This window comes from Topomyia yanbarensis, chromosome 3 (genome assembly GCF_030247195.1).
Source record: "Topomyia yanbarensis strain Yona2022 chromosome 3, ASM3024719v1, whole genome shotgun sequence".
In the NCBI taxonomy this organism is placed as follows: Eukaryota; Metazoa; Arthropoda; class Insecta; order Diptera; family Culicidae; genus Topomyia; species Topomyia yanbarensis.
The window spans coordinates 241627534-241644761 of NC_080672.1; the positions used below are offsets into that span (position 1 = coordinate 241627534).

The 17228-nt window shown below is 32.9% G+C and overlaps 1 protein-coding gene across 19 annotated transcripts in view; it reads right to left on the reverse strand.

Annotated features, from left to right (window-relative positions):
• LOC131689361 (cell adhesion molecule Dscam2) overlaps nucleotides 1-17228 on the reverse strand; it is a 1607414-nt gene that overhangs the window by 918726 nt on the left and 671460 nt on the right. For all 19 annotated transcript variants that reach the window (XR_009305380.1, XR_009305379.1, XM_058974402.1 and 16 more), the window contains one exon: nucleotides 8117-8340. Coding sequence is in view for 17 of the 19 variants with exons in the window: in XM_058974402.1 (XP_058830385.1) it covers nucleotides 8117-8340 (224 nt within the window). In the remaining 2 variants the exon portion in view is untranslated. The remainder of the gene's footprint in view (nucleotides 1-8116; nucleotides 8341-17228) is intronic.

Sequence of the window (17228 nt, forward strand, 5' to 3'; positions counted from 1 at the left end):
TGTATGTGTTTGTATGTCTGTATGTATGTGTGTGTATGTGTGTATGTGGAAAAAAATGTGACCTCTGTTAATCAGAGATGGCTGGATCGATTTGTACAAAGTTAGTCTCAAATGAAAGGTACAATCTTCCTATCGGCTGCTATTGAATTTTTTATTGATTGGACTTCCGGTTCCGGAGTTACGAGTTGAAGAGTGCAATCACACAGCAAATTCCCATATAAACTGAAATGAAAAATTTTCAAAATCAAATTTGTGTTTTTGATGCCAAATGACATTATAATGCATGAAACATTGAGATTGGTACTTTTTTGCTCTGTTACTATTTTCTGAAAAATTAATTCTGCATAATTTTAAAACTTCAAAAATTACGGTTTCGGAATTATGCCGTTTAGACATTAAGATCGATTTTCATCAAACCCCCACCAATTGTAAAATTGGTATTGTAAAAAAACGTAAGGGCGATACTTCAATGCTGATAGGTGGGACCGAATTTTCTTAATTCTCAGTCGCGTTGGAAATTTGAGTAAAGTATAAACTTCAAATCGATTCAAAAAAAATTCGATTTTTTTTGGCTCAGTACAATATACATAACCCCTTCAGAAAAATCAGTTTTCCCACCACAATGCATTGATTGAGGAATTTAGATATATTATTAACAAAGCTTTAGCAACAATTCTTTTGTATGTCTATTTCATGGGCCATTTTTTCGCCTTCCCATTGATTTGGTTTGAGATTTCTAGCACTGATGTTGTGCTATGCTGATTTGAGTGATTCTCTGAGTCCTGCCACTATCCCATTTAGTATGTGTTATCAAAAACATCGCGAAGCATCAAGTTCAAAATGTTCTCAAACGATATAATATCCGAAGAGAGTGATAAGAGTTATAAGAAATGTTTCATCACACTGTTAGGTGGATTAAAAGCGTTTTTATTTGCAATTAAATTTTAGACGTGTTATGTTTTTGCGTTTGGTATCTGTGAGTTATTTATTAAAAGGGTGTATTTTCACTGCTAGATATTTTTGTTGATGAAAAAAATCAAAATATTTCGTAAAAATTTTTTTAAGAGCATTTGCTTCGAAATTATATTTAGTATTAGCAACGTCGTTGGTATTAGTATTGTATAAGAAAATTATATTTATGACTGGCAAATACTAAGAAATTTATTCATGCGATAGTTTATGTTAAAAGGGAATCCTAAATTAATTGGTGTAAACTTAAGGGTTTATATGTTGCAGATAGAGAAAATTCATAAATTTTCAGCTTTTCCTACACAATATTAGAAAAGCTTCATAAACAGCTTTCCCTAAAAAAATTGTGAAAATTATAAAATATTTGAAAATTTTTGATAGAAGTGACGGGAGGTTGTCGAAAAGTTCGTTAAAAAATTCGTTAAAGAAAATTTTTCTTAAGAGCATATTGATTCGAAATTATATTTAGTATTAGTATTGTATCAGAAAATTATATTTATGACTGGCAAATACTAAGAAATTTAGAAGCATACTTGAAGTTGAAAATGCTCCTTACTGATAATTTCCTAATAATGTAATTACAGTTCCTTCAGTTTTTAGGTTTTCGTTAACAATAAAATCTTTGTTTTTTTTTGTAATTGTTTTTTTTAACATTTTTTTGTTTTCTTATTGGAAAATTTCACCAAAAAATATTCACACGGAAGAATTGATTCCCTAAAACTCGCTATCATATAGTTTTGCTGCATCAATGGAAATTTTCGAACAATATGTTTTGAAAGTAGTGCATTCAGATCTGATACGCCCTTTTTAAATATTACTCTTGAATAAAAATTGTTTGTTTAATAATGCAAAATATTTAGTCTCCCATAAAGATGAAAAGTAAAAGGTTTCATCAGAATCGAAGATGGTCACCATTTTTGACGTAATTGAATCCAACTTGATGAAATTGCTTCACAGAAGAAAACATCTGTCACGTTACATAAGATCAACTGTGTTTTCTTAAAAATGAATAAAATTTTAAGGTTTTCAAAATACAATTTCAAAAAGTAGACTCAAATTAGTAATAAAAAATAGAAGTTAGACACTGTATACATGCTTTTAGTGTGGTCCACAAAACTTTTTCGAATTTTTGATCTGTCACGTTACAAGTTATATGGTTTCCATTACTTCACAATTGAAAATAAGCATCGACCCATATTCATCTCAATTTTTCAAGCAATGTCATCAAATTTAAATTAGAATACGATGGAAAAATGTGGTTCCAGGCAAAAAGTTGGAAATGTGGATTTTGTGTACATTTTTATCTCCTTACGGTCATTTAGTCATTTTCAAGTCAAGCAAGTAGCATCAACAAACTTTTATAAATGGATTTTTTTCTGGGCTCACCATTTATATTTTTAATATTAGAGGTTATATACATACGGAAAACAAACAGTTTGACGCGAAATTTGATAAAAAAAAATTTCGCCTGTGGTTGCAATTTTCGGAGCCTTGACCATATGTTATTAACGGAGCATTAGCAATAATTCGTTTGTATTTCTATTTTATGGGCCATTTTCCGATTTTTCATTGTTTAACCTTTGAGATTTCTTGCATTAATATTGTCCTCTGCTAATTTGAGCGATTCTCTGAGTCCTGTCACTATCCCATGTAATATGTGTTATCAAAAACATCGCGAAGCATCAAGTTCTAAATGTTCTCAATCGATATAATACCAGAAGAAAGCGATAAGAGTTATAAGAAATGTATCATCACACTGTTAGGTGGGTTAAAAGCGTTTTTTCTATTATGCGCACTTTTTCTTCATACATTTAGTCCGTTGTTTCAATTTATTTCGAATTTCATTTCATCTCTTTTCATGATTTCAATAATTTAATCCATTATTTTCCATTTCTTGTTATTTTCTCCATTTTGTGTGCAATACCATTTTGGTTTTTCTACTATTCTTTGTTGTCGATTTCGTCCATTTGCTCCGTTTTTGTTCAATCCATACTATCCAATTCATCATCCCAACTTTCCAATTTTTCAAAGTTTTCCAACTCGTCCATTTTTTTAATTTCTGCATGACTATTTTATTTTTGTCTTTTATATCTATTCCTCTAATTTTATGCATTCTTAACGTTTTATTCACTTTTTCTATTGCTTTAATTATTTCTTGTTGTAATCTTAAATATATTTTACTATTTTCGATTTACCGAGTTTATCAGTTTTATACATATTTTATATTATTGTTTGAATTCTTTTTAGTAGTCTTATATTTATTTATTTCATCTTTGCGACAAGCGCATACAGATTATCATGCCCTATGTTACTGTATGTGATTGATAGGCTATATATATATATATATATATATATATATATATATATATATATATATATATATATATATATATATATATATATATATATATATATATATATATATATATATATATATATATATATATATATATATATATATATATATATATATATATATATATATATATATATATATATATATATATATATATATATATATATATATATATATATATATATATATATATATATATATATATATATATATATATATATATATATATATATATATATATATATATAGCCTATCAATCACATACAGTAACATAGGGCATGATAATCTGTATGCGCTTGTCGCAAAGATGAAATAAATAAATATAAGACTACTAAAAAGAATTCAAACAATAATATAAAATATGTATAAAACTGATAAACTCGGTAAATCGAAAATAGTAAAATATATTTAAGATTACAACAAGAAATAATTAAAGCAATAGAAAAAGTGAATAAAACGTTAAGAATGCATAAAATTAGAGGAATAGATATAAAAGACAAAAATAAAATAGTCATGCAGAAATTAAAAAAATGGACGAGTTGGAAAACTTTGAAAAATTGGAAAGTTGGGATGATGAATTGGATAGTATGGATTGAACAAAAACGGAGCAAATGGACGAAATCGACAACAAAGAATAGTAGAAAAACCAAAATGGTATTGCACACAAAATGGAGAAAATAACAAGAAATGGAAAATAATGGATTAAATTATTGAAATCATGAAAAGAGATGAAATGAAATTCGAAATAAATTGAAACAACGGACTAAATGTGTGAAGAAAAAGTGCGCATAATAGAAAAAACGCTTTTAACCCACCTAACAGTGTGATGATACATTTCTTATAACTCTTATCGCTTTCTTCTGGTATTATATCGATTGAGAACATTTAGAACTTGATGCTTCGCGATGTTTTTGATAACACATATTACATGGGATAGTGACAGGACTCAGAGAATCGCTCAAATTAGCAGAGGACAATATTAATGCAAGAAATCTCAAAGGTTAAACAATGAAAAATTGGAAAATGGCCCATAAAATAGAAATACAAACGAATTATTGCTAATGCTCCGTTAATAACATATGGTCAAGGCTCCGAAAATTGCAACCACAGGCGAATTTTTTTTTATCAAATTTCGCGTCAAACTGTTTGTTTTCCGTATGTATATAACCTCTAATATTAAAAATATAAATGGTGAGCCCAGAAAAAAATCCATTTATAAAAGTTTGTTGATGCTACTTGCTTGACTTGAAAATGACTAAATGACCGTAAGGAGATAAAAATGTACACAAAATCCACATTTCCAACTTTTTGCCTGGAACCACATTTTTCCATCGTATTCTAATTTAAATTTGATGACATTGCTTGAAAAATTGAGATGAATATGGGTCGATGCTTATTTTCAATTGTGAAGTAATGGAAACCATATAACTTGTAACGTGACAGATCAAAAATTCGAAAAAGTTTTGTGGACCACACTAAAAGCATGTATACAGTGTCTAACTTCTATTTTTTATTACTAATTTGAGTCTACTTTTTGAAATTGTATTTTGAAAACCTTAAAATTTTATTCATTTTTAAGAAAACACAGTTGATCTTATGTAACGTGACAGATGTTTTCTTCTGTGAAGCAATTTCATCAAGTTGGATTCAATTACGTCAAAAATGGTGACCATCTTCGATTCTGATGAAACCTTTTACTTTTCATCTTTATGGGAGACTAAATATTTTGCATTATTAAACAAACAATTTTTATTCAAGAGTAATATTTAAAAAGGGCGTATCAGATCTGAATGCACTACTTTCAAAACATATTGTTCGAAAATTTCCATTGATGCAGCAAAACTATATGATAGCGAGTTTTAGGGAATCAATTCTTCCGTGTGAATATTTTTTGGTGAAATTTTCCAATAAGAAAACAAAAAAATGTTAAAAAATACAATTACAAAAAAAACAAAGATTTTATTGTTAACGAAAACCTAAAAACTGAAGGAACTGTAATTACATTATTAGGAAATTATCAGTAAGGAGCATTTTCAACTTCAAGTATGCTTCTAAATTTCTTAGTATTTGCCAGTCATAAATATAATTTTCTGATACAATACTAATACTAAATATAATTTCGAATCAATATGCTCTTAAGAAAAATTTTCTTTAACGAATTTTTTAACGAACTTTTCGACAACCTCCCGTCACTTCTATCAAAAATTTTCAAATATTTTATAATTTTCACAATTTTTTTAGGGAAAGCTGTTTATGAAGCTTTTCTAATATTGTGTAGGAAAAGCTGAAAATTTATGAATTTTCTCTATCTGCAACATATAAACCCTTAAGTTTACACCAATTAATTTAGGATTCCCTTTTAACATAAACTATCGCATGAATAAATTTCTTAGTATTTGCCAGTCATAAATATAATTTTCTTATACAATACTAATACCAACGATGTTGCTAATACTAAATATAATTTCGAAGCAAATGCTCTTAAGAAAAATTTTCCGAAATATTTTGATTTTTTCATCAACAAAAATATCTAGCAGTGAAAATACACCCTTTTAATAAATAACTCACAGATACCAAACGCAAAAACATAACACGTCTAAAATTTAATTGCAAATAAAAACGCTTTTAATCCACCTAACAGTGTGATGAAACATTTCTTATAACTCTTATCACTCTCTTCGGATATTATATCGTTTGAGAACATTTTGAACTTGATGCTTCGCGATGTTTTTGATAACACATACTAAATGGGATAGTGGCAGGACTCAGAGAATCACTCAAATCAGCATAGCACAACATCAGTGCTAGAAATCTCAAACCAAATCAATGGGAAGGCGAAAAAATGGCCCATGAAATAGACATACAAAAGAATTGTTGCTAAAGCTTTGTTAATAATATATCTAAATTCCTCAATCAATGCATTGTGGTGGGAAAACTGATTTTTCTGAAGGGGTTATGTATATTGTACTGAGCCAAAAAAAATCGAATTTTTTTTGAATCGATTTGAAGTTTATACTTTACTCAAATTTCCAACGCGACTGAGAATTAAGAAAATTCGGTCCCACCTATCAGCATTGAAGTATCGCCCTTACGTTTTTTTACAATACCAATTTTACAATTGGTGGGGGTTTGATGAAAATCGATCTTAATGTCTAAACGGCATAATTCCGAAACCGTAATTTTTGAAGTTTTAAAATTATGCAGAATTAATTTTTCAGAAAATAGTAACAGAGCAAAAAAGTACCAATCTCAATGTTTCATGCATTATAATGTCATTTGGCATCAAAAACACAAATTTGATTTTGAAAATTTTTCATTTCAGTTTATATGGGAATTTGCTGTGTGATTGCACTCTTCAACTCGTAACTCCGGAACCGGAAGTCCAATCAATAAAAAATTCAATAGCAGCCGATAGGAAGATTGTACCTTTCATTTGAGACTAACTTTGTACAAATCGATCCAGCCATCTCTGATTAACAGAGGTCACATTTTTTTCCACATACACACATACACACACATACATACAGACATACAAACACATACAGACATTTTCCGATCTCGACGAACTGAGTCGATTAGCATATGACACTCGGCCCTCCCGGTCGGGATTAGATCGACGAAATTTAGAGTGAATGAGAAAGGCAAAAACATTTTAAGCAAATGTTGAAATTTATGAATTTTTTGGTGAGCAGTTCTATGTTTCATAGACATTAAATCAATTTTAACTTCCCTTCCTATTAAATAAAGACCCTTATTACAGTACATCTATACAAAAATGAAGATCAATTTGAAAATAAATCTGAGGATTATGATTGATTACAGAACTCTGGAATTTTCTATTGGAATGTTTTCAGGCAGGAATTTGATATTGATGCTATTAGACAACTGTGAAATCAAGACCAAGAGATCAGTTACATATAAGGTTATCAATCTACGGATCAGATAATTGTTATTGTAATATTGAATTAAATCAGTCTGCATCAATAAATTTTCCACTTCAATCCAATTTTTTTGTGGGTGTGGTGGGGTGAGGGGGGGGGGGGGGTTGTATGGTGTTAAACCCCAAAACCTTCTCTTGGCTACGCCGTTGCTTGGAGTTATTTATTTCGTTTTTCATTTTCCGATATGTTTCAGATCGATCCGATGGTTATAAGTTAGAAAAATTGCAGTCAGAAGGTTCGCACAAATGAATTATTTCTAGCGGTTGTAGATAGTAAAATGAAATACAAAATTCGTTTTATCGAAATAATTTTTGGCTTGTTTCAATGGATTATTACTACATTGAACAATAAATAGGCGACAAAGAGTAATCAACAAACAACAAGCCATATTCATGTAATCTTAAATATATTTTACTATTTTCGATTTACCGAGTTTATCAGTTTTATACATATTTTATATTATTGTTTGAATTCTTTTTAGTAGTCTTATATTTATTTATTTCATCTTTGCGACAAGCGCATACAGATTATCATGCCCTATGTTACTGTATGTGATTGATAGGCTATATATATATATATATATATATATATATATATATATATATATATATATATATATATATATATATATATATATATATATATATATATATATATATATATATATATATATATATATATATATATATATATATATATATATATATATATATATATATATATATATATATATATATATATATATATATATATATATATATATATATATATATATATATATATATATATATATATATATATATATATATATATATATATATATATATATATATATATATATAAGAAATACCTTCTAAGCTCATCTCCCATACGTTCGCCATCGACTAGTGCACGTCCGTTATGAAACCACTCAATTTTACCGATTTCCGAACCAATGATTGTGCAATTAAATGTTGCTGAGCTCCCTGCATTGATGACTTGTATTTGTGGGATGATTTGCACAACCAACTCCGAATTAATTGTCAAATGAATTTGGAGTTTCTGTTCACCAAACTGATTAGCTGCCTTGCATACCTGAAACAGATAATTAATATTTTAACGCTTCCGAAAGCATTGTATTACATAAAATTTGTACATATATTAGAGCATGTAGCAACTTATCAAGAAATTACATAATTTTTTCATCATTAAGGTACACAAAAATGTAATAAGGTAATCGATTGCCACAGCATCCCGATCAGAAACACATATCAAAAAGATTGCAAAACTATATCTTAGGTTGTTACTTGGTATAATTTTCTGTTATTTTAACTATTAACGAGACCTAATTTGTAACACAATATGTTACAAAAATTGCATTCACTACAATCTTGTTATTTCATTCTGTTAGGGATGTTCTTCAGTTAACAAATGTATGTTAGAAGTCGGTTTCCGGCACCAGTCGATTGTCGGCACCCCTACGTAACTTTTGACAGAAAGCAGACATGGACATTCTGATAAATATTATCATAATATTATCAGATAATAAATAATATTTATCAGAATGTCCATGTCTGCTTTCTGTCAAAAGTTACTTAGGGGTGCCGACATATCAATATTTATCAGAATGTCCATGTTATGTGTTATATTAGCAAGTTCTTTTTGTGCCGATTGCTGAAGCTAACGGACTCGAATGTTCTGTTCTACAACCAATATATTTTTTCAACAAGTGAAACTCTACTTGAATTTTTTTATGATTTGCATTGTGTTTCAGAAAGAAGTGAATCGGTCGAAAAAGTGTGCGGGCTATACGAATAGATACCAGACAACAGGGACGTTGAATTCATATTTTTCCATTTTTAGTAAAATTTTTTAACTTTTGACAGAAAGCAGACATGGACATTCTGATAAGTATTATTTAAAGTCACACAATCTCATTTTCGTACACCGCTATGCGGAAAGCTTATATGCATTTTACAAGTAAAAAACCTGTTTTAATCCACCTAGTGGTGCAATTGTGCCTTTCTCATTTCTTTAAACTGTGAGTCTATGGCTGGTTAATGGTTATGTTCGTTTCAATTATGGAAACATCTACTACATTCTTAGTACACTTTACACCTACACACAATAGTTTGCCAGCCACGAACCCGATGAGCTATGTGTCGACGGTGAAACATTTGAAACAAAAAAATATCATTCTTTATAAGCCTAATCAGCATTAGTTCAATGTTGTCCTCCTGCTAACTACGAACGAACCACTCCCCAGCTTAATTCGGAATGCCTTGTGCTATAGCGGTGATATAAAGATGATGGGGTTGAGAGGGGGAAGGGTATGAGTGATGGATGGGATGGTGGCCATGCCTGCAATAAGACTATGATGCATGACTACGGTGTTAGCACCAAAAAAGAAAATATCCACGAGAATCATTCAGTTGTGCACCCGTTCGATCCAAATCGGTATTTGGAATTCATACCAGATGTTTTTAAAAGCTGTGTCAACGGTTGGATTGCTAATGGTGTCATAACTGTACCAGAATGGTATAAACAACGGCAAGGATTGAAATCATCATTGGTAGATAGGGATCATCTGACGCTTCTTGTAGCTACAGAGGACAATCAAGATCTTAAGTTAGCATATCGTTTGCGGCCTGCTGATGTAGATTTTGAGAATCTTAAGACGTCGAATGTCGATAAAATGAAGGTCAGCAATTCTACGAAGTACTGCAGCTATCACGTTGCCACTGCGCTCTATGTTCTGGTCGATCAAACAAATAATCATACATTGAACACCACTGCTGCTTTTATCAATGATCTGTCGAAATGGTATGAGCTCATGACGTTAAAATCCACAGAAACCCCTCTCAAACAATCGAGTACAGATGCATTACAACATCTTGAAATAATGATCAAACTATTTGGGGACATCAAAGTATGTTCGAAACTGTACTGATTATATTTACCTTATGTAATATTATTTTTGATTGTAATTTCTACAGGTTGGAAAAGATGGACACTGGAAACCATGGCAAACCTCACTTGTCATGTCCACCAGAGCTGTCATCCGACTGCAGAATTCATTGTTTAGCTATTATGGCTTTACGGAGCTGTATACGTCGAGGCTGACGCAAGATTGTCTCGAAAACTTATTTTCAATTATGCGTATGAAACAGCGAAGACCTACACCAATTCAGTTTCGGGGCCACTTACGAACAATAACTGTTGCACAATATATGCAAACAATCAAAGTTCATATGATAAGGATGATGGCGTCTTTCTGACCGCATTCTTTGAGCAAATTGACGAAAAAAAACCTATTTTAATCCACCTAGCGGTGCAATTGTGCCTTTCTCAATCATGAATCACGAGAATGTGTAGCGATCCGTACGAAATTTTATAAACATCTTTGGGGATATTATGGCTATCATTTGGGACTAAGTTTGTGAAAATCGGCCCAACCATTTCCGGGAAACTGATGTGAGTTCGTAAATTTTGAAAGATGGCCGCTTTTCCCGAGCACTTCCGGAACCGTCTATGGTGGTCAATGTAGTGAACGAAAGTTTGGTTGGCCGTCGGTGACCTAGAACAGCAAATTTAAGTTGTTTGAGAGACATTTTAGCGAAATTTTTACCTTTTTTGCTTTCATCGGAGTAACGGTTTGAATCACAATTTGCTATGTGATCGCACGCCACAACCTATAACTCCGGAACCGGAAGTCGGATCGGGATGAAATTAAATAGCCATTTACAGGGACGCAATACTTTTCATTTGAGGCCAAGTTTAGTCGAATCGGTCTAGCCATCTCCGAGAAACCGATATGACTGTTATTCTGAATTTAGATACTTCCGCCGGGGCTTCCGGAACCGATGATGGTGGCCAATGTGGCCAAATAGACTTTGAATGGATGTTAGTGACCTAATACTACAAATCGAAGCAGTTGTGGCCATATTTTCGAAAAATTTCACCTCTATGCATTCATTGCAGTATTTATTAAAATCGACATTTTCTGCGTGTTCGTACTCATCACCCTGTAATTCCGGAACCGGAAGTCGGATCCATGAGAAATTCAATAGCAGCCTATGGAAACGTTGCACCTTTTATTTGAGACTAAGTTTGTCAAAATCGGTTCAGCCATCTCTGAGAAAAATGAGTGACATTTTTGGTAACATACACACACACATACGCACATACACACACATACATACATACACACATACATACACACACAGACATTTGCCGAACTCGACGAACTGAATCGAATGGTATATGTCACTCGGCCCTCCGAGCCTCCGTTAAAAAGTCGGTTTTCGGAGCAATTGCAATACCTTTCTATTGAGAAAGGCAAAAATTTCACCTTTTTACATTCATCGCAGAATTCGTTAGAATCGAGATTTGCTGCGTGATCGTACGTATCACCCTGTAATTCAGGAACCAGAACTCGGATCCACACAAAATTCAACAGCAGCTGATGGACCTTCCATTTAAAATCAAGTTTGTCAAAATCGGTTCAGAAAATTCCGAGAAACCGATGTGGACAAATCAACAAATTTTGTTTTGTAACCATTCTCTTCAACTCGTAATCCGGGACAAGATGTCGGTTGAAAATCAAATTCAATAGCAACCTATGGGAATAGTATACCTTTCATTTGAATCTTAGTTTGTAAAAATCGGTTCAGCCATCTCCAAAAAACCGATGTGGACATTTTGTTAACAAATCCGCACATACACACATACATACATACATACATACATACATACATACATACATACATACATACACACATACACACATACATACACACAGATATTTTGCAATCTCGGCGAACTGAGTTGAATGTTACTTGAGACTCGGCCCTCCGGGCCTCGGTTAGAAAGTCTGTTTTTGGAGCAATTGCGTAACCTTTCTATATGAGAAAGGCAAAAGAATAGTATTTAATTAGCTTAATCAGCATGAGTTCAATGTTATCTTCATGTGATTATATTTTGAAATGTTGGTGGAATGGGTTTAAGAGTGGAGGGAATGGACGGTTAGTAGAGTGGGAGTGGAGGATGCGTCAGAAATCCTTTATCTTATTTTGGTATACGGGGTGGATGAAGGAAATGCGAGCGTGAGGGTGGTCCAAGGGGACGGTAGTGGCGAAGGAGGGAGATGTAAGGACAAGGCGGGGGAAGAGGGGCGGAGGGGCTCTGATGGAATACTCAGCTGCATATTTTGCCTTCCATTTGAGACTTGGTTTGAGAAAATCGGTTCAGTCATCACCGAAGAACCGATGTGACATTATTTGTGTAATATGCCGGGAATTCCGGACTTCCGGAATCGTCGATAGTGGACAATATATTCAAAGAATGTTTGATTGGCAATCAGTGATCTAGATCTGCGATTAGAAGTAATTTGGTGACCATTTCAATAGTTTTTAGCCTCTGAGGTATTACGATTGTACCGATTTATATGGGAAATTCCTGTGTATCCTTACTAACACCCCTGTAAATCCGGAAGCAAGAGTCAGAACAGAATGAAATTCAGCAGCAGTCAATGGTATTACTGTATCTTTCATTTGAAATCAAGTTTGTAAAAATCGGTAGAGAATTCGTTGCGGAAAGGGTGTGATATAAGCTTAGGAACTTGGCGGGTTCCCCGGGGCGTCATGAACTGTCATAGGTGGCCAATGTGGTCAAAGCTGCTTTGATTGGTCATTAGTGATCCAGACCCGCAAACTAGAGTAATGTTACATCAATTTTAATATGTTTTACATCATTTGAACATCATGGTGGTACCAGTTTATATGGGAATTTGCTGTGTGACCGCACTCTTCAACCCGTAACTCCGGAACCGGAAGTCGGGTCAACTAAAAATTCAATAGCAGATTATGGGAGCGTTATACCTTTCATATGAAACTAAGTTTGGAAAATCGGTTCAGCCATCTCTGAGAAAATTGTGTGAGTTTAAATGACACACACACATACACACACACACATATATATACACACACAGACATTTGCCGATCTCGACGAACTGAATCGAATGGTGTATGACACTCGGCCCTCCGGGCCTCCGTTAAGAAATCGATTTTTACAGTGATTGCATAGCCTTTCTTTATATGAGAAAGGCAAAACCGTGGAAGACCGTAAACATCGAGCTGCTCAGCAGCAAGAGTTCAGCGTAAAGAGCTCTATCGTTGTTGATATCTCAGAACGCGCCCATCAACTGCTCTTGATGGATAAGTCTGAAGCAAACGCATTGTTTCACATTTCCGGATACATCATGGGCAGTATCAGAAAGTGTTTAAAAATTTGCGAAAAATGTTATGAACCATGTGTAACGAATGTACCCTTCAACAAAGCATATGGCAAGTACTCAAGCTTGCTAGGAAATGCGAGAGGAAAACCATATGTTTACGTTTCGAACCGAATTTTTGATTTTTTTGTATGTATGGAATCAGACTGGAAACAGCATGTCAGTAAAGAAGTGACTAACGAGTCAGTTGAAGCGCTGAAACGACACTTGGAGGAATATGACTTAGATATTCCAGATTGTCATAGCTTAAAGAAAAAAATATTCAGGCGTTTCGTTCAGTTCAGAACAAAAACAAGTCGCGTGAGCAAAATCCGGAAACGAAAATTTGATAGTCGCAGCATGCTGAATTAACATCCATCTCTTATTACTCTTTGATTATATTCGAATATATTATTTCATTTGATTCTTTCATACAACATTTGTTTATTTGGTTGCTTCTCCTTTTATTTATTCCTATTCAATAATATTTTTTATCACTATAGAATGTTATCGTACCTAAAACATAATACTAAAAAAGGCCTTTTCTATTGCACAGTTTTGATTTTTTTTTGTTACTATCATCTCAACTATTATTATTGATCTGATGATTCATTTATTGATATATTTAAAAAAGGAAACATTTTCTCAATTTCAAATACAATACTCCCCGTATTAATCACTCTGAGGACAGCCGGTTCAATCTGACATTTGCGTGCCGGATCAATTTGATACGCGTTTTTTTTTTTCCGCAGGTCCCGTCCCAGAGAAACAGTTGTTGCATTTGAGCGAATTCGTTGCCAGAATTCTCGCACAAATCGCGCAAAATGTTCGCAGAAACTCTGCCAGCATCAATTTCGCTTTGCTAAACTTTTGCTAACTTTCTTCCCTCCACGCTGACCGGGAGAGGATTAAAGCTTTTCAAAACGCAATTTTTGAGTACGCATTAAATCTGCCTTTTGTATCATGAACTGTGCGCATTGAAGACGGGTTTGAACCATTTTATATTTTTGTTGGGTTTTGGAATAATGTTCGCTGTTGGGATAAAACCGACACGCTGTCTAGATGGTTATGTATATTTGTGATCCATTACGAATGACTGGGGGAATCTTTGTGATAGTTCAATTCCACTATTATCACACTATACCAAAAGCAGAAATGCACAGGAAGGCTTTTATTATGTGTATTGCTTATCAGTCCCTTTTGAATTAAAAAAAAATAAATTTTTGTTTTGTTTGGTCTCTAGGATTATCCTGGATAAACTTTATCACAGTAAGACGTTGATCTTTTGTGTACATCGTTGGGTCGTTGCTGATCAGAATCCCGAAAAGTCAAAACCTGAAGTAGGTAGCTTTACCGCGTGAATGAATTTTAACAGCAAAGAATGTGCAACGTATGCAACTCTTCTCTTAATATGAAATGACATTGAAGGTTGCAATGATGTTCGGAAGGATTATTTGAAAACATCCATATTATGAAAAAATCATATAGGATGAAATACTCTTGCTTATAACGCTAAACTTTTGCACTCTCTTCCTTTTACTTCGTGATGAAGCTACAATATGCACATATTTGTATCACACATACTTATCTATGCATCACACTTACTTTCACTTTGACACACACAAGTACATATTACATTTTCAATAATAAAGTGTAGCGAAAATTATTTTTTATTAAATTAATTTTTTGAGAACCTCACAAAAATAGGTCTTGCCAAGAACCTTCCAAACAAGTATTCTACACAAAAATATAATTTTATTGGTTTTGTGACAATTCAGAAAAAAGGTATCTAAAGCTTTTGGTGTCGGTTTTAATCATACTTCTCCTACAGGTTAAACCATTTAAAATTTTATTAACCAGAAAATTACTATGAGAAGTTGTTCCTCTGTCATAATAATAATTTTATAATGAGAGGTTGGTTAACTTGATTGCAATATCAGCCAGGGTATTCAGATAAATTCAATTTTCTTGAACGATATAGACACTGTGGATATACAGAATAACTTTTGAACCAGAAGTCGTAGCCTATTACTTTTCTTGGAAAAGTTGTACACTGTACTAGTATCTGCCGGAGTTAGCATTGTACATTTTTTAGAACACATAGGAAACTGCCTACACGAATTTAAATATTGTTCATTGTTTATCCATGTTAAATCATTTACAAACTTTAAACCATTTGTGCCAAAATATAATGCAGCATATCAAATCAAAATTTTGCATTTAGTTAATGGTGATCGTAGTTCTAGATCGGTTTCACTGAATATGAAAATTTGTGCCACCCTAGTAGTCATATGTTTGTTGAACATGTATGTGAAAATAGTGAAAACTGACGAAGCTACGGCATTTATCTTGAAATGTATCCAGTGAAAATGTAATCGTACACAGAGCATTCGTTGATTTTGATCCCTAGGACCATTTAAAAATCTGATGAAAAAACAACAATAAGATAACGATCATACAAATAAATATGCAAAGAGCTGCGTATGCAGTTTTGCCGAGCTGTAACATAAACATGCTATCGTCGAAAGCAATCATCCCTGCAAAGTTAGGCTCCATTTAGAAAGTTCCATCTGGTGATTAGGGACCATTCATAAGTTACGTAACGCGTTTAGGGGGGGGGGGTACGAGAAGTTGTGACATATGGGGGAGAGGGAGTAAGCCAGATCGTTACGTAACAATTTTTTTCGAGGAATTTGTTACGTAATAGGGGAGGGGGGATAGAGAAATTTCTGACAACTTGTTACATGGGGGGAGGGAGGAGTCAATTTTGGGCAATTTTTGCGTTACGTAGTTTATGAATGGCCCCTTACCTATCATTGAGAATGGCATTGGCTTTAAATTTACAAGCAAAAACGTGTTTAATCCACCTAACAGTGTGATGAGACATTTCTTATAACTCTTATCACTCTCTTCGGATATTATATCGTTTGAGAGCATTTAGAACTTGATGCTTCGCGATGTTTTTGATAACACATACTACATGGGATAGTGGCAGGACTCAGAGAATCGCTCAAATCAGCATAGGACAACATCAGTGCTAGAAATCTTAAACCAAATCAATGGGAAAGCAAAAAAATGGCCCATAAAATAGACATACCAACGAATTATTGTTAATGCTCTGTTAATAAAATATCTATATTGTGGTGGGAACACTGATTTTTCCTAAAGGGGTTATATATTGTACTGAAACAAAAAAAACGATTTTTTTAATCGATTTGAAGTTTATACTTTACTCAAATTTCCAACGCGACTGAGAACTGAGAAATCAACGCTTTTTCTTGAAAAGGGCGATACTAGCAGTGATACCATTCAAAGAAAATCAACAGTGAATATTTCCAGACTTGGTTTTATTTCCTATTTAAGAACTATTGTGTTTTTTCCATCCTAGATTGCATGATTCAGTGATCGAAACTTAAAACTTCATAAAGTATTTGAAATTATTAAATTAAAATTTGTTTTTGCTATTGAAATTGACAAAATGATAGTATCGCCCCTTTGGCGATTGTTTACTTTTTCGGTCCCATCTATCAGCATTGAAGTATCGCCCTTACGTTTTTTTACAATAACTACCATTTTACACCACCGATTTCGTCCGGGTTTTTTTCAATGGAGATCATTGTTACTATTTACAGCTGGTATCAGTTTGATAATCCTAAAAAATACGAAAATTACAGTTTCGCCTCTAAACTGCTAGCAAAAAAGTATCGCCCTG